This window comes from Mastomys coucha, unplaced genomic scaffold (genome assembly GCF_008632895.1).
Source record: "Mastomys coucha isolate ucsf_1 unplaced genomic scaffold, UCSF_Mcou_1 pScaffold7, whole genome shotgun sequence".
NCBI lineage: Eukaryota > Metazoa > Chordata > Mammalia > Rodentia > Muridae > Mastomys > Mastomys coucha.
Genome location: NW_022196913.1, coordinates 96389092 through 96407295, shown reverse-complemented (window position 1 = coordinate 96407295; position 18204 = coordinate 96389092). Strand labels below are relative to the sequence as shown.

At 46.4% G+C, this 18204-nt stretch overlaps 1 protein-coding gene across 1 annotated transcript in view; it reads left to right on the top strand.

Annotated features, from left to right (window-relative positions):
- Positions 1-3307: 3307 nt before the first annotated feature.
- Positions 3308-18204, top strand: part of Fbxo32 (F-box protein 32) — a 37122-nt gene continuing 22225 nt past the window's right edge. The window contains exons 1-4 of the mRNA XM_031358839.1: positions 3308-4142; positions 10977-11089; positions 12883-12932; positions 13832-13924. Coding sequence (XP_031214699.1) covers positions 4027-4142; positions 10977-11089; positions 12883-12932; positions 13832-13924 — 372 coding nt within the window. The 5' untranslated portion in view covers positions 3308-4026. The remainder of the gene's footprint in view (positions 4143-10976; positions 11090-12882; positions 12933-13831; positions 13925-18204) is intronic.

Here is an 18204-nt window from a genome sequence, read left to right as displayed (position 1 = left end):
CAAAAACAACAGGAGCAGTCCAGGAACTCAGCCTTTATTTTATACACCTGAATCAGGGAGGCGGGTCGATTGTATACAAGCTAGGGGTAGGTTTACCTAGTCTCAGTGGAAGGTCTCTGTAGGCAAGGAGTCTCAGGCTGCAGTCATCACAGGAGGGAGCTGTAGTCAAGTTTTTATACATACTGGCCAATCATTCACAAACAATCATCCATGGGCCATAGTGATATATAACAAAACTTTTCCTGGGGAGACACTATACATGTCTACTCACCCTAAACAGAGAATTCATGACAGACCAAAGTACAGATACCACCAAAGCTCAGCTTGGTAAGTCAACAAGCATCGTCAGGGTTACTTTCAGGAATATGGCTGAGGGGTTACTTACGGGAGCAGAAGTGACTCAGCAACAGCTGCATCACCAGTGCCCACCCCACCATGGGGGACAGCTCACAAAATGGGAACCTCAAGCACACTGTACAGGCTATAGGCAGCTCGACAGGTTGAAGAATGTCCTCTCCAAGTGACTCTGGTCTAAACCTCTTCCAGGCCGGTAGGTTGTCTGTACTCTTTCCTGGCAGCTGGTCTGGTCTCAGAGTCTTTTTTACAGCTTGGTTGACTATCTCCTTTGCAACGTGCCTTCTCTGAGAATGGCTCTCAGTAATCTTTATTGCTTATTCTGGCAGGGAGAAAGAGCCAGAATCCGGTCAGTTTTAGGGACTTCCTAAAGCTTTTTTTTTTTTTGGTTTTGGTTTTGTTTTGTTTTGTATTGTATTGTTGGTTTTTCTAGACAGGGTTTCTCTGTACAGCCCTGGCTATCCTGGAATTCACTCTGTAGACCAGGCTGGCCTCGAACTTAAAAATCCAACTGCCTCTGCCTCCCAAGTGCTAGGATTAAAGACATGTGTCGCCACTGCCTGGCGCTGAAGCTTTTTTGGGTTGCTCACCTCCCTCCTTAAAAAACTTCCCTGCAGGATGAAATGTTTCAATCTTGGAGGAAACTGTTACACAGCACATAAACAAACAAACAAGATTTTGCCAACTCCCTGAGCCAAACTTGGAGAAGGCTTTGCCACTCCCAGGGGTCTAATGCACTTGGGTCCATGGCATATCTAAAAACAAACATGTCAACAATATGTACTTCATCTGCTGTTTACACATTTACCCACGGCTTCCTCCACTCCTCTGTAAGTTGCCAGGTCAAGAGCGTAGATCCATATATATTCCTACTACAATGAGAGAAGAGAAAAAATGGCACTGATAGCCCCAACTACGACACTTTCTAAACAATCTGAAAGGCAGGCATCTCCCCCTCCCCCAACATCAGCTTGAGTATCTGGAGCCTCTTGCTGTTCATCCATCAAAGTGCAAACTGCAGTAGCAGAATTAGATTCAAATCCTCTGCCTTCCAGACCTCTGTGGCTTCTTCCTGGACGTAGCCCCCTGCGTCTTTAATAACTTGCATCCCTTAATTGTGTTCTCTCGCAGATATCAGCTCTCCCCCAACATTGCCTCATCTCTTAGCCTGGTTGGTGTTTAACATTTGTTTGGGATCTTCTGCAGGGCTTTTACAAGTCATTTTTATTATTGCTGCACTAATAAATTATTTATGGTGGGAAACCAAAAATCAAAAAATCCTGGCTACTTGAAGACAGACTTTATTAAAAACATCTCCTTCCCCCTTGCAACACAGAGCCCACAAGACACACTCAGTTTCTCTGCCTACCCAACCTCAATGCACAGTGGAAGAGACACTGCCAGTGGCTACAGAGGCAGGGGTGTGGAAGAAAAGAACTGGAAGCTGGTTCTCTAGCATGTTTTTATTTCTCTGCTACTGCCCAGGGCCATGTAGGTCCAGGTGAATGTGACTTCCCAGGTCTGATTAGTGATGGTGGGAGGCCACAAACCACCCTAAGGCAGTAGTCGCTTATCACACAAGAATTGCCCGCTCTCCACTCTCCAGAGAGGCTGCTGAGTTGATTTGGTAGGGAGATGTTGTAAGACCCAAAAATTAACCTGCAAGCCCCACCAGCCCAAGAACAAGGACTAGGTAAATTCTTGGAACGCTGGGAGTTGTAGTCCTTGGAAAATATCAAAGCCACATGGGAAAATACAATGGCCTTAAAGGCCTCTGTAACACAAGTCTAGGGGCAGCTAAGCTGGGGAGTCCAGAGAGTGGTCCTGACCAAAATTCATCCTGGTCAGTATTTAATTAAAGCTTGTTTCCGAATTTGCCTCAACGTGGTGGAATTGTTTATTTTGTTGTCTTTTGTTTTCTGTGCGAATCATGATTAACAATGTCTCCGTAGGCACAGTGTTTGATGAGCAGTCTCGAGGACCTGAGCTCAGATCCCCAGCACCCGTGTAAACAAACAAACAAACCTACTAAAGCACTTACAGCTATACCGTTTTCCTAGTGCTGGGAGACAAAACCCAAAGAATCCAGAGGTTCATCGGACTGCCAGTATAGCCAATAGATGGGCGCCAGGCTCAATGGATCTGTCTCTAAGTAAGGCCAAAGGTGATCAAGGAAGACACCTGACATTGCCCTCTGGCCTCCTCGTGCACACAAATGCACACACACTCAGAGGAGGGAGATAGACAGGATGGTTATAAAAGGCCAATTCTGAGTCTGGGCTCAGATGTCTCCGGAATGAAAGGGAATTTATGTTCTGCATAACAGGGTGGATCGCTCTGAGTTGAGAAGTACTCATGAGACCCTAGGTAACCATGGACTTAACCCTTTCTGAGGACCCCACAAGCCTTTCACCTGAAAGCAAGAATATCAGCTAGACTGGCCATCCCCTCTTGTTAGGAGAGCTAAGTTCTTAACAGGCTCTCTTCCCTTTCTGAAGTGGACATGAAACCCAGGAGGACTTTATAGCTAGAACCCCCAGGAAGTCAAGGAAAAGAGAGGAGGGTTCCTGTGGTTCCACAGGATAAAAGCCCAGCCTTGGAGCACTAGAGCAAGTACAGGGAGTGTAGCCAGAGACTCCTTCCTGACTCCACGGCCCTGGAGGCTTTGTTCTGGGCCAGGCGCCTCGACGCCAGCGCTGCTTGCTCAGAGTTCCTCAGAGTGGGACCTCAAACTGTCTCAGCTCTTCACTTCCACGCCACAGGGCCTCTTCTTTCCCCTTCCTTTGCCTTCGGGGGAGTCGAGCTTGACAGCAAGCGCATCAAATGACTGCTTTAAGGCGGAAGGGGTGGGGGGTAGTCCCTCCCCGCCCCTGCCACACTGGGTCCCCTCTTTCATTTAGCACACCCTAGCGACTAGAGTCGGTACTGGCAGTAAGAGAGGTTCAGAGACTGAGCCCCTACCCAGCCCCAGACGTTCTGGCCTCCCCCGAGGCTGATCTGCCTGCAAAGATCCGTCTCGCCGCTTCCAGACCCCGGGGACTGACGGCTCCCAACTCTCTAAGTCAGCTTCCTCACTGCACTTAGCTTGTTCCGGACCCATAGAGGGAACGTAGTGCCGAGTGCAAGACCAGGATCTTGGTGGCGGCAGCAACGACCGATGGGGGAGTAGGGGTGGCGCAGAGGTGCCAGGGCACCGAGGGTCAGCGGGACATCTGGCCTGGCCACGCGGCTTCAAGTTTCCACCGGCACAAGGTTGTGCAACTGCGAGCAGAGCGAGAGCCGCGGGCGCCTCGGAAAACAAGGCGAGCCCATAAACAAAGCCACGTGGCCTCGGGGCGCAGGGGGAGGGCCGGGCTAAGAGCAGGCGGCTCTTCCGGCAACAAAGAGACCGGGCAGCGGCCCGGGATAAATACTGCGCCCCGGCAGCCGCGCATCATTCCCGGAGTCAGGACGCGACACGCGATCCTTCCCAGCGCCTGCGCCCCTGTGAGTGCAAGGACCCCCGCGCCCACCCAGGATCCGCCGCCCTCCACACCAGTTCCCCCACTCTTGACCCGGTCGCCGCCTTGCGTTCCCCAGCATCTTCCCAGCGCGCCGCATCCCCCGGGCAAGCCAGGCCGGTTCCTGGCTGTCAGTCCGTCCCGTCCGTCGGTCGCGTCCGCGCTCGGTACCATGCCGTTCCTTGGGCAGGACTGGCGGTCCCCGGGCCAGAGCTGGGTAAAGACAGCGGACGGATGGAAGCGCTTCTTGGATGAGAAAAGCGGCAGCTTCGTGAGCGACCTCGGCAGGTGAGGACATTCGATTTCCAGACCCACAAAACCGAGGCGAGGGGGGAAGTGCGCACCTCCGGGGTTGGTGAAGGAGGGCAGGCAGATCTGGACCAGAATAAAAAGGGGGTTTCCGGCTAAAGGGATAGGAGTGTGATGCCGGAATTCCGGCAAAGGTCGCCAGAACACGAGAGATGGGTAATTTAGTGTCTCCTACTGATCAAGGTTAGTGTCTCCCGGAAGAAAAGATCCCATACAGAACCCAGGATCCCTCAATCTGGCAACAGGGGATTATGTCCCTAAACACTTGAACACAAGGGCACAACTCGGGAATCGCAGTTACTGCTTTAAGTGGGCACTAGCGACTTGGCTGCTTGCCTTTCACTGTCCTGTGACAGGACCCCAAGAGTACAAGAGTGGTAGTAGTCACAAGCCGAATGATGGGATGGGTCGTGGGCTCTGCAATGAGTGCACAAAGGCTCTTCCCACGCACAGTCGACGGCTGAGTGGGCCGAGAAAAAAAAAAAAAAAGAGTAACTGAGGGAGGCAGCGGATGGGGCCCGGGACAGCCGCCCTCTTGGGCAGACTTGTGAAGTGAGTCGTGGTAGTAACGCTTATGGGCCGCGGAGGGAGGCAGGATAGAAATGCAGCAATGCTCTGCTTCAGGAAGGGCCAGGCACTTGCACCTGTTTCCTCCTGTAGCCCTTTCTCGTCGGTCTTTATACCGTGACACACACCCATCCTTAGTGGTGCCTGCCAGCTGCAGAAAGACCACACAGTCTTGAAGTCACCTGAGCTCCGTCATCTAGTGGAAAATCTGAGGTCAGAACAAGTGTCCACTCATAAATTATGAGGTCGAGAATCAATCCCCAACCTGGACAGCTGACTCCCTGAGACACCTGAGGAACCATACAAGTTTGTTTGGAGGGGCTGGTGCCGTTGAGGTCACCTTTAGGTGCTCTCCCCTCCCACCGTCCTTTGATTAACACACACACACCTACACCTGCATCCCTAAGCTGACTTCACCAGAGAATTCTGTGAGTGGGCCAGGACACACACACACACACACACACACACACTCTCTCTCTCTCTCTCTCTCTCTCTCTCTCTCTCTCTCTTTTTCTCTCTCTCACACACACACTCTCTCTCTCACTCTCTCTCTCACACACACACACACACACACACACACACCCCTACACCTGCATCCCCAAGCTGACTTCACCAGAGAATTCTGTGAGTGGGCCAGGTCCCACTGAGTGAAAGGTTGGCCAATGGCTGTTTGAATAAAGGTTTGATAATTAATTATCAAGAAACTGTGGTTATATGAGCGGCATGACCTCCAATGTCTCCCATTTGTTTGTGATTTGTAATGCTTGAGTTCCCTTTGTCTCTTAATGAGGTGAAACAAATCTCTGACAGTGGGGCCTTCCAGGAGAACCAAATACATTAACCTTCTGTTAGGTCCTTTGAGCAAGTCCCAGGGGAGTTTAGAACACGGTAAAAAAAAAAAAAAAATCTTATTCACAGAAAATCAGATAAATTGCCAACCATTGTCACCTGGCTGTTTTCCATCGAATGAAGTTAACAGTTATACCTAATACTTTTTCCTCAACTACTACATGAAAGGGGAGTACACCAGAAGCTTTCTCCTCCTTGGAACCATCCATCTTAGGAGCCTGAATCTAATATCCCAGCTCTTTGTTTCTGTATAAAAAGCTTAGTTTCTTTCCAGGATGACGCAGCAGGGGTCCAGCCCACTGCATTACTGTGACTTGCCCTAGCAAAATAGAACAGCCTACTGTGTTTCCGCAGGCTGGGGACTAAACTGGTGAGACCCCATTTCCTCTGGATGCTCACTCCATCCTTGCTCCATGAGACAGAAATAGAACACCTCACTCTCCCTATTCCAGAAGATCTGAAGATGAGTTAAATCTGCCTCGGAGGCCGGGTGGTGATGGATGCCTTTAATCCCAGTACTTGGGAGACAGAGGCAGCTGGATCTCTGAGTTCGAGGCCAGCCTGGTCTACAGAGTTGAGTTTCAGAACAGCCAGGGCTATACAGAGAAACCCTGTCTCAGAAAACAAAACAAACAAACAAACAAAAAAAAACGTCCTTTTGTCCCTTCCTGATCTCCTTTCGTGGGTCACACCTGTGAGCTGAAGCTGTCGCTCTCAGTCCTCATGGTCTCAGCAGTGATCAATACGGTCAGTGGCCACCTGTAGTCCTCTGCTGAGTCACAGATGGGGACTGGTTTGGTCATCTGCCTCTCAGCACAGCAGCTGACTGTTTGCAGGGTATGTTTTTTCCCCCCAGCAACCATAAACAATCCCCTCCTTCCACAGCAGAAGAGTCTGCCAACTTCTTAAAAGCAGTGGCCTTCCGAGTCTGGGTTTGTGATCTCAGATATCTCTCTCTATTTTCCGTCTTGGCTTTCCAGTGATGTAAGGTTTGGGCCCAGTGCCTGGCTGCACAGGTGAGCTTGAATGCTCTCTCTTGTTCTAAGAAAACAGAAGGCAGGTCCTTTATAAAAGAGGGTTGGTGACTGTAAACTGAACTACTGAGGCTTCTCTAATTCCACCGGCCATCCAGAAAGTTGCCCAGCAAGAGTAAAGAATAAAGGTGTACTCTGTTGTGGGGTTATTGTTTAAACCATGGCTTGTCTGCACAGTACACCTGTTATAGACTCTGCTGGCCATTGTCTCTGAGGTCCAGGGCCCTGCCCTCCAACAGCCAAATGTTGCAGTCTCGGAATAGCCAAGTGCCTCCTGAGATAATAGAAGAATTTAGATAAGCTTAAAGCTGGCCCCTTAAAAAGTTGCAACTGAGCTCAGCTGTCATGGTACAACTGAGCTCAGCTGTCATGGTACACACCTTTTATCCCAGCACAGAGGCAAAGAGGCAGGTAAATCTGAGTTTGAGGCCACACCTGGTCTACAGAGCAAGTTCCAAGATGGCCAGGGCTATACAGAGAAACCCTGTCTCCAAAAACAAACAAAAAAAATTGAGCCTGTAAGATAAAGAAGGGATAGCAAGTGTTAGGTTTGTGAGGCAGATTATGATTTCAAGGAAGGAACACCATATGAGCTAGAGCCATCCAAGAATGCTTCAAGGAAGTGGTGGTTGAAATGACCCACGCTGCCTCCTGCCCAGCCGCCCCTGCCCCGCCCCAACTCGGGGATGAGTAATCTCCATTCTCTTCTCCAAGCCTGCACTTGTGCAGTTAAAAGCCCATTCCAGTGTTACATACTGTGTGTTGCTAAGGCTGGCCCAGGAAGGAGGGAGTTGGCCTTGATACCTTGAATAAAAATAATAGAGATATTTTTACAAGCACTTACCCTGTGCAGAACACTATTGTCATAAGCCTCCTGCGCTAGCCTGTTTCCCCCAAAGCAATCCAGGAAGTAGCCTTTTCAAGTCTGGCAACCTAGATATGACTTTGAGCATCAAAATCTCACTGGACATAATCAGGGCTATATAATAACTGCTTTGGGTCAGGGAATGGTTTCAAGTGTTTTTCTTAATTACAAATGAAATAAGAAATGAAGCTGATTCCCATGCCCTCCTTTATCTGCCGCACAAATGTTCCTATGTATTGTCTTACTTTGAAAACTTTCCACTTCTTCTACAGTTGCCTTATAGTATTTTGTATGTGTTTGATGGTGATGTGGGTGTTCGGTGGGGGAGGGCTTTTTCCTTATTCTTGGCCTGTGCCTGTAAACATCAAGATTAGTTAGAAGTAGTTACAAAGTAGCAACTCGAGGATTAGTGAGTAGTTACAAAGTAACAACTCCTCTACTATTTTATTTGGTGGAGGAACAGCCTCCTTGAAATGGTTTTGCTTATTTTAAATACATTTATATATGTGCTGTGATTTGTAAATGGTGGTTGTTTTTCTTGTTAAATTTTTGAGCTGTAATTTTCCATTGATTTTGCATTTCCTGGAATGAGACATACTGGAGTCCCAAAATAGCCACTGAATATATTATTGCTTAAAAGAAAACATACATAGACAACACAAATAAACTTTGCAACCTTGCTCCCAAGCTTCCAGAACTCAGATCCTAATATAAAATGATGTGTAGGGTTTTCCCTGTGCTTAAAACTTTTCTACACTCTGCATCAAGGGAGTATCATCAATGGTTTGAACTCCTTCTCGAATTGGCTTTTGAAACAAGTCACGCCAACTTAAAGCAGTTCCTCCTTCCATCCATGAAGAAAGCAAATGCTCAAATCCCCTTGAACACTTCCCATTAGAAGGTTATTCTCCGTACCTAAAGCTGCTGCAGACCCTTGTATGTATGGCTCCAAACACAATGACTTTTCTTTGTGCTTCTCTACATATGGAAGTTCTACCATAGTTTATAGTATCTACAAACTACATCACTATATAGCATGGTGATGTAGGCCGTGTGTTTCTGTGCATACTTCTTTAAGAAATAAGCCTTCCCGGGTATTTTTGTCCACTGAATGTTCTATCTTTGTTTTCTAAAGCTTTGGGACACCAGGGACCACTCGATTGACTTTCCATCTTTTCCTCTTCGTTGGCTTTGATTAAAATTCTTTGAGTCAGCCTCAGAATTCTGCTGTTTGTTCTGCCCCTTTTCTTCCTGCTGGCCTGAGCAGATCATCCCTAGTCAGTGACTTTGTACTCCCTCACACACTCCGGAGACAGACAAACATACACACACACACACACACACACTCCAGAGTTGTGTAAAGCCTGACCGAAAACATTCAACCCTTGGCTCACTTAAGCAAGTGACTCTGAGAGAGGTCATTTCTGCAACACCCAGTCTGAAGCCTAAAAATACCCTGGTTCCCTGAATGAAAAGGAGAAGGCTAAAGACATTAGGAAACTCAATAAATGGTATTAGGTATGGCTGGGAGAAGGGAAATGAGCGTTTGACTGGTGATTCGTCAAGTTCTCCCTGTAGGTTCTAAAAGCAGCACAGGGTATCTAGCTGTGACATCAGCATTTCAGGAAGACACTTAGGCAGGTCTTACTGAGACACAAGTCACAATGAAAGAACACTGGACACTGTTTCCAGCCTTCTTTTCCCTTCTGTCACTTACACAAAGCAGGGAACAGAAAAAGAGCATATATGCTTATATTTATCCCTGCCAAAAAAAAAAGAAAAGATACAAATCACATTTTAAATCCTGTAGAAGACATCAGAAAATTTAAGGTCTCCTAATATGCTAGTAGACACAACACATACCTAGTTTGTACAAGTTGTGGTTATAAATCCTGCCCACCTCTTGGGGTTGAAAGAGGCAGGGAACCCATTCTCCTGTTAAATTTTAGTATTTCCTCCCCATCATTTCTGTAGAAAGTATTCAGAAATTTTCCTTAAATCATGAGACTATCACCTTATTCCCATGTGGGTACGTGGCCAAAGTTGAACTACCCCATCCTTCAGTGATCTATGAATTGGATAAGTCTATTTGACATCTTTTCAGCCCCTCTAAGTTTATGAATTCAAATTTTTCTGATTTCTATTAAGAACCAATATCTTAACCCTCCAGCTTAAGGCCTAGTGTCTTAGGTCAGAAACCTAAACAACTAGCATTCTATGCAAAATACCTGCTAGAAAGGGAGTTTGTAAGTCAGATGTTTGTAATTGTGATCATGTTTTAAAGACAGGAAAGGAACATGCTGGCTAAAGCAGCTTGGTTACCCGTTACATGGACAAATTGTAGAATATGTGAATTATACCTCTGAAAGGAGGAGGATGTGCTATTACACATTTTCAATCCTAGCATTCTGTACACCCAGTATTGGGAGGCTGAAGCTGAGGACCACTATGTTCAAAACTAGCCTGTACTACATAGTAATTCAAGGTCAGCCTGAGCCACATAGTAAAATCTTATCTTAAAAAGAACAGAAAGCTCAAGTTGGGCATGGTGGCACACATCTTTAATCCCAGAGCCGGGAAGGCAAAGACAGGTGAGTCTGTGAGTTTGTGGCCAGCTTGATCTACATAGTGAGACCTGTCTCAAAAAGAGGGAAGGAGTGGAGGGTTGGAGATAGGAAAGGAGGATAGAGAGGAGGGCAAGAAGGAGGGTGGGCAGGAGGGAGGATGGAGAAAGGGAAGGAAGAAGCCACAGCAGCTTGGTGTAGATGCTGTGTCTTGCAGAATGCAGGCATTGTGTGGCACGGTGACACCAGCCATCACCCTCCCCTGTTCAGCTCTTTTGTTTAAAGAGAGATCGCAATGGACTGCATTGCTCTTAGAGAGTATAGTGCTCTATATTGAATTATAATAGAAAGCCCTGTTAGGGAATTCAAAAGAAACACATGCCCCCATCCCAGCCTTCCACATAGAGGTGATGATATTTTTACTAAGAGAAAGAAGCCTGTGTTTGTTTTGTTTGTTTTAGATGATTTTTGAAAGATTTATTTATTTATTTTATGTATACGAGTACACTGTTAGCTGTACAGATGGTTGTGGGCCTTCATGTGGTTGTTCGGGATTGAAATTTTTTAGGACCTCTGCTAACTCCAGTCAGCTCTGCTCACTCAGTCCCTGCTTGCTCTGACCCAAAGATTTATTTATTATTATTACATAAGTACACACTGTAGCTGACTTCAGATACACCAGAAGAAGGCATTAGATCTCATTATGGGTGGTTGTGAGTCACCATGTAGTGCTTGCTGGGATTTGAACTCAGGACCTTCGGGAAAGCAGTCAGTGCTCTTCCCTGCTGAGCCATCTTGCCCGCCCCTGTTTTAGATGATTTTATTGTTTTGTCTTTGTCTTGTCTGGGAAGCATACATGTGGGTGTTTTAGAACCCGATGAGTTCTTTGTAGCTCTTTACGATGTAGTCGCCGCCCTTCTCTCTCCCCTCACAGTTACTGCAGCAAGGAGGTGTACAGTAAGGAGAACCTGTTCAACAGTCTCAACTACGACGTGGCAGCCAAGAAGAGGAAGAAAGACATACAGAACAGCAAAACCAAAACTCAGTGTAAGTCGTTTGCTTTCAATAGAAGAAGAAAGGTGTCTGAGGACGGAGCTCGTCTGGAAGAGTGCCTGCCTAGGACGCAAAAAGTCCTGGGTTCAGTCCCTTAGCACTGCATAAGTTAGACGTGGCGGCTCTGGCCTGACCTTCCGCAGGAGGAGCAGGTGTTCAGGGCCATCCTTGCTACAGAGCAGATCCAAAGCCTGGGGCTGCCTCAGAAGCAAAGGGAAGGCTGGCTGGTGATTCTTATTTTTTTATAGATTCATTTATTTATGTATGTGAATGCTCTCCTTGCATGTATACCTGCATGACAGACGAGGGCATCAGAACCCATTATAGATGGTTGTGAGCCACCATGTGGTTGATGAGAATTGACCTCAGGACCTTCGCAAGAACAGTCAGCTATCTAAGCCCCTCCTCTCTTCAGCCCGGCAGTTTGATGATTCTTAAATCTTTTTTTTTTTTTTTTTTTTTTTGAGGCGGGGTTTCTCTGTATATCCCTGGCTGTCCTGGAACTAACTCTGGAGACCAGGCTGGCCTCGAACTCAGAAATCTACCTGTCTCTGCCTCCCAAGTGCTGAGATTAAAGGTGTGCACCACCACTGCCCGTTGACAATTTTTATGAATGGTCGGTCCTTGAAAAACAAACTAGTGCATCTCTTATCATCAGACAGCTCGCTGCCCTGATGCCTCTGATATCACCAACTGTTGTTTCTCATCTGTGCATTTCCCAGGCAACATCATCAGCATACTCTTTGCTGTCCAAACGCCTTTGCCAGTTGAGCTTGCCCCTGCTTGTCACTTGCATTTGACATAAGACAGTTACGGTACAGGAACGCGACCAGCCGAGTCCGTTCCAGCAATGCTTTGAGTTTTCAACCGTGTTTTGAGACTTTGGAAATAGAATTGTGAGACTAAGGATGTAGCTTTGTGCTTGCCTCCCAGGCTGAGGCCTGGGTCCATCCTCAGGACTGAATGAGCCAGGTGACTTGCCTTTCAGAAGGTAGAAGTGGGGAGAATCAGAAGTTAAAAAAATAAATAAATAAATAAGACAAAATAACAAAAGGTGGGGCTTAGCTCAGTAGGTCCTGGGTTCGGTCCTTAGCTCTGGTGAGGGGGGACAAAAATAACAAGTTTTAAAGTTGTTCAAGATTACATCAGCCACACAGTGGGTTTGAGACCAACCTAGAATACACGGACTTTGTCTCAAAATGCAAAAGGATGGAAGAAGGAAATAGGCGTGTCCCTCTTGGACAAATTGTAGTCACATGGCCTAGATGCTTACGTATTAGCAGAGGATATAAGGTTCTATAAAACATGAATTATAATTTATTCTAATTTAATCCACTTGATCTGCATGTTTCCCCATGTTACCTGCTCTGTATCCACTTTTCATGGCCTTGTATAAGATTTAGGTTTGGCATTTAAAACAAAGGTATCAGAGTGTTAGATTATCTCTTTAATCTGGAGGTTTGGGAACACCACATGTGATGTCAAAGATTCAGATTGCTTCGGTGGAAGCAAATTACAGATCCAATATTTAGACACCACAGCACAAGGCTCTGGATTTGGTCCTCAGCTCTGGAAAAAAAAAAAAAAAGACAAAATAGACACCACAGAAATTGAGTATTTTTATTCTCTTAGATTATTGGTGAACTCTGTTGTCAAAATATTTTGAACTTTGGAATAAATAAAAAAAAATATGAGTCATGTTTAAAATCTTGGCTAGGCCTACTACCAGTTTTTCAGATATATTTCTGTTTCTTTTTCTTTTCTTTCTTTTTTTTTTTCCTCTGTAGACTTCCATCAAGAAAAGTGGATCTATGTTCACAAAGGGAGTACCAAGGAGGTAAGTCACCATCCATTTACTAAAGCCCCATGCTTAGTAACGCTGTACCTTCTAAGAGAGAACTGGGCAACAACAGTCCTTTAATTCCAACAGAAGGTGAGAGGGTATCCTCTTTCTGTCAGGGAGAGGAGAGAGGAGAGAGCTCTCTTTGGATTTCGGCTTGGCTAGAGCTTAGCTTAACTAATCATTAAATCCAGCAGGTCTTTTCGGTGCCTGCTCTTTGAGCTGTAGGTAGGTACAAGACCTTCCTCAAGCCATCTTCTATGGCACTTGATAAAACAGACAATTTGATCCCTAGGACCGGAGGCAATATGATAGATAGAGTGCCAGCATTCCTGTTTTTCTCAGGGGCCATGGAAAACACCTCATTTCTCTATGACATCAGACTCAGAGAGGGTGGATCAGTGACAAATCCAGAAACCTAGAACAGAATGACGTGACATGGCAGAACTGTGTCTTCCCAACTCCCTGTATGTCCATACTAAAAGTCCAAAACTTGTTTTCTGCCCCACGAAGCAAAGCGTTATCAGTGGCCGTGGTTTGATGCTGCAGTGTTGGTGGGTAGAACCAATCCTCTTCCCATGGTTGTTTAATAGACACTCACTAACCCAAAGAGCCTATGCTCAGTACCCAGTGATACACTGTGCATGAGCACTCCCAGACTAGCATACACAGAGAGCTAGAGTGGTACTAGTCCTGGAAAGGGGGATCCGCAGGTTAGTCCCCAGCTGAAGTGGAGACTGTGCCACCCATCTTGTGTCTCCTGGGATTCAGATGCAGGAAGAAAGGCAGAGCCTGGTTCTCTAAGACACGCAGGCAGCTGGTTCAGTGGAGTCTGTACTGGAGAATAACCTCTGCATGGCAGGAGTAAGGTGTGCCTCTGTCTTGCTTCTGTGCAGCGCCACGGATACTGCACTTTGGGGGAAGCTTTCAACAGACTGGACTTCTCGACTGCCATCCTGGATTCCAGGAGATTCAACTACGTAGTAAGGGTGAGTCTCAAGAGCCCAGGCTTATCCAGACTTTTGAATTGGATTGTTAACAATTGTGTTGTCCTAGGAGAGGGGGTGGGAGAAAGAGAGAGAGAGAGACAAAGAGAGACAGAGAAAGAGAGAGAGGAAGAGAGACAGAGAGAGACAGAGAGAAAGAGAGGGAGGGGGGATTTTCATGGTTTTAAGAGTTTCAGAGCAAGCAAAACCAACTCTTCCCCAGCCCCCAATCTTGAGTGTCTAGACAGTAGCTAAACTGTTGTCTCTGAGATGCCTCCCTCAGAAATGGAGTGCCATAATTCCTCAATGAATCTGTTCATGGGTAAGGCTACCCCAAGTGAAAATCCACTCCTGGTCCTCTCACACCTACCCCGTCTAAGAAGCAGGCAGCAATGCCAGCGAAGGACAGTGTCTCAGAAAATAAGCCCCAAGTTAAACTGGTGTGGAAACCTGATTGTTCTCACTCTCCTGCTTCAGTTGGCTTGGGATCATATCAGTCATTTAGGCCACAAAATGGTTGAGCTCAAAGCCCCCCCCCCCAGGTGGCCCTCCTGTGTCTCCCACCTCATACTGAGTTTCCATCTACCTAAGCCTGACACCTCCTTTGTGGTCTCTTGCTTTCTATTTTAAACCGTTGGAAACCATTAATGAAATTGCACAAGTAGGTTTAACATGACTTTTAAAGCTATTGAGTTTATCTGGGTGATTGTTTTTCACGCACACATGCACCCACACACACCATTGTACATTTTTTATTGATGGTTCACCCTGGGAGGAAGCAGCTGTTTAGGTTTGGGGCTCTGGAGTGAAAGGGAATTTTCTCCTGTGGGGGTTGCTTGGTCTAGCTTTTGTTTTCTTTTTCTGGGTTGTGCAGTTTCTCGGTGCCCATAACACAGTCAGATGACTGAAGGGACTCAGCCAAAGGGATGACATTCAAGCCCCCTTGAGGCCTGGTTCATTCACCTGTCATCTGGGCAGATGCAGGCTGCCTGGACAGAGTGACCTGGCAAAAGCCCAGGCCTTCAGGCAGCAGATTGGAAGCCCTGGGCTGAGTCCATGACGTATGGGCAGTTCTGTCCAGTCTCTGGCTGAGCTGTTCTTCAGTCCAAGAGGGATAAAAATAAGAGCCCTTCTTGGGCAAAATGTTCCTGTCATTCAGTATGACTCCCCTGGTCTAGAGAGGTCACCTAGTCCTTGCAGTGCCTGCAAACTAGTCTGGATGATTGGAAATGGTCCCAGAGAGATCTGGAAACTTCTGTTGCTAAGAATATGACGAGTTTCCATCATCTGTGTTAAAGGAGACACTCGGGTCTGATTTCGGGTTACAAATCGATCATCAGAATGATCTGGTTTTAGATGGCTTTTCTTCCCACCTACTTTTCTTTTCAGAAGCAATAAAGCGGAGGGCTCAGATTATAACATAGCAGCCATCATTTTTCACCTTTACCCTTTTCAGTGTACCTATGAACTGTGGGTATTTATATAACTTCCATGTAAACAAACAGTACGGCCATGCAACTGACTTACAGAACTACAGAAGGAACAAAATGCAGATATGAAAACTGGGTATTCTTAAGAGCTCATACTTGCATCTGCAACCCTGGGTTCTTTGTAAGCAGGGACTTATTAAATGTCCTGAAGTCAGGCCCCACTTGGTTTCCTCTTCCCTAAGAGGGGTCTCCTCAGTTTCAAAGGGAAAGTGCCTAAACCCCGAGACACTTTTACACATGGTGAGCTCTGTAGATTAGAGCCAGCTGTGCAGAGCCACTAATATTTAATGTTGTCTGCTTACCAAAACCACCATTGAGCCCCGCTAAAAGGGGGTTGGAGGTTGGTAACTGGGAACAGCAGCTGACCGACCTCACAACTGGCTGCACATTGTAATCACCTAGGAAACTGGAAGGAGTGGGCACCTGCCCCAAGAGCTGCAGTAATTAACAGCAAGTTGTGTGCAGGTGTTGGCGTCTTTTAACTATGTCAGGGAAATCCCAGTGAGCTTTAGAGTCTGCAAACTAATGGAGGAATGTATTCAGGGCTCAAATGTTGTATTTTGCATATGAGCTTTTAAAAACAGTATATACAGCATCAATTTATGGCTTCTGGAGGGTGTACTGTGGTCTGTGTGTAATGCATGTTGGAAAGAGGGGAGCCCCTCCTACTTTCCAGCTCCTAGTCCAAGCCATAGTAGCTATGGCACCTTCCATAAATCAATTGCTTTGACTCTCTAACCTATGAGGCTGGGTCAAAGCCTTTCCTCTGAGACTGGGAAAATGCAGCATGAAGATGAAGAGGAAGGGTATGGGAAATGTTTAAGTTTCAGTGATTGAAGTAGGTGCAGCCATCTTCCTTGAGCGATTAAGATAGAGTCTCGGTTTGCAGATGGGGTACAGTTAAGGATTGACCTAACTGCAGTCGAATTTGTGAGGTACTGAAAATAGCTGAACATCTTTGGTTTTGGATCCTTACTCTCTCCACAGTGTGGCTTGGAGAGACAATGGTAAACATCAACACTTACCGAAACACCCATTCCTCAGTGAGTCACTTAGGAAGGATGCATTGTTAGGGACCAGGGAGATAATGCACCAGCTAAAGGCTCTTGCCACACAAACCTGGTGCCTGGAATTCAGTCCCCTGGACCCATATAGTGGAAGGACAACTGAGTTGTCCTTTGATCTCCATATGTACATTGTGGTAAGCATGCATCATGTGAGCATACATGCACCCACATACACACACTTATTAAATGGTTGGATTTTTTTTTTTTTTAAGAAACTGAAAGAGTCCTTGCCTCAAAGCAAGATGGAAGGAAGAGCAAAAAGATGTCTTGTGCTCTCTGTACACTTGCTGTGACATGCACACACACATTACACATACAAAAGAAAAATAAGTATGGTTAAAACAATAGTTTTTATATAAGATGAAATGGAACTCTATCCAAGATAGTTCATTATTCAAGCAAGGAAAAAAAAATCTTTTTGAAGGGGATAAAATGGAATTGAGTTAAAACTCTAGAGCAAAATTTAAAAAAAAAAAAAATGGCCTGGGGCTGCAGCTAAGGCTCCATAAGGGAGCTCTTACTTAGGGTGTGCCAGCGCTCCAGCGTCGGAAAAAATGTAAGGTAGAGCTGTAATTGAATTTGGCCTTGGATAATCATTAATAAGATGTTTAAATTATTCACAACCCAACTATCAGTGTCTGTGCAGTTTTACCGGCACCCAGCTGTGCACACTTGTCACATGTTGTCTATAGCTCTTTCTGTGCTAAGTGAAAGTTGGATTCAGAGCTGAGTGGCCGTTCTTGTGGCCTGGAAGCCTGGAACATTTTAGTATCCTTTAAAAATGTTTTGACCTCTACTGGTGCATCTCGTTGGTGAGTTGGGGAATACGTACCGCAGTTCCCTGAGCAATCATCATAAGACAGCGTCTGAGGAGGTAGGTAGCATCCAGGAGGCAGCCTGTTAAGTCTCGGGAGGTAGGATCCTTGTGAGCAGCTTATCTAAGGACTACCAGGAAGGAAGGAGTAGGTGAGGGTTGAACAGGTTTTGAGTGTTGGTGATGGTGGGTCGGTTAATTACGTCTAAACATGGAGGTAGCCTTGAGAAGAGGTTCTGAGTGCGAGGCTTCCTTGGGTGGTGTCACCTGGTAGCCAGGAAGGATCCATAGGGAAGAAGAAAGTCAGGGGCTAGAGAATGTTGGAAAGGGTATTTTAGTAAGTCGTGATTTATGCCAGCTTCTGACCTTCAATAAGTTCCCAGCTATCTCTTTGCAGCTCACTGAGTCCAACCCCATACATCTGCTTCTTCAGTGAGGTCAGGCTGATCAGAGGGCAGATGTGCTAAACTCATCTTGAAGATGAGGAAGCAAACATCAGGGAATCATGTGATTTGTACAAGGTCATTGCCTAGCAAAGAAGAGACACGGGATCTAACCCTGATCCTCTGTCCTGTGGTTCTATACTTGGTACCCTCCAATGTATGCTCAGATGGAGAAATTCAGAATGGAGTCTCCCTTCTTCGATTTGGGGTGTGTGTGTGTGTGTGTGTGTGTGCGTGTGTGTGTATGTGTACACATGCACGCGCATGCGTGATATGTATGCTCTGTGCATGTGAGGGCAGACATGTACCTGCTACAATGCTTACCTGGAGGGCGCAAGAGAACTTCTGAGCATTGGTTCTCTACTTCCATCGTGGGTTCCAGAATTGAGCTCAGGCCAGCAGGCTTGTGTACAGCAAGCATGTTTACCTGTTGCACCATCATGCTCCCCTCTGCCTTTTATATCACTTA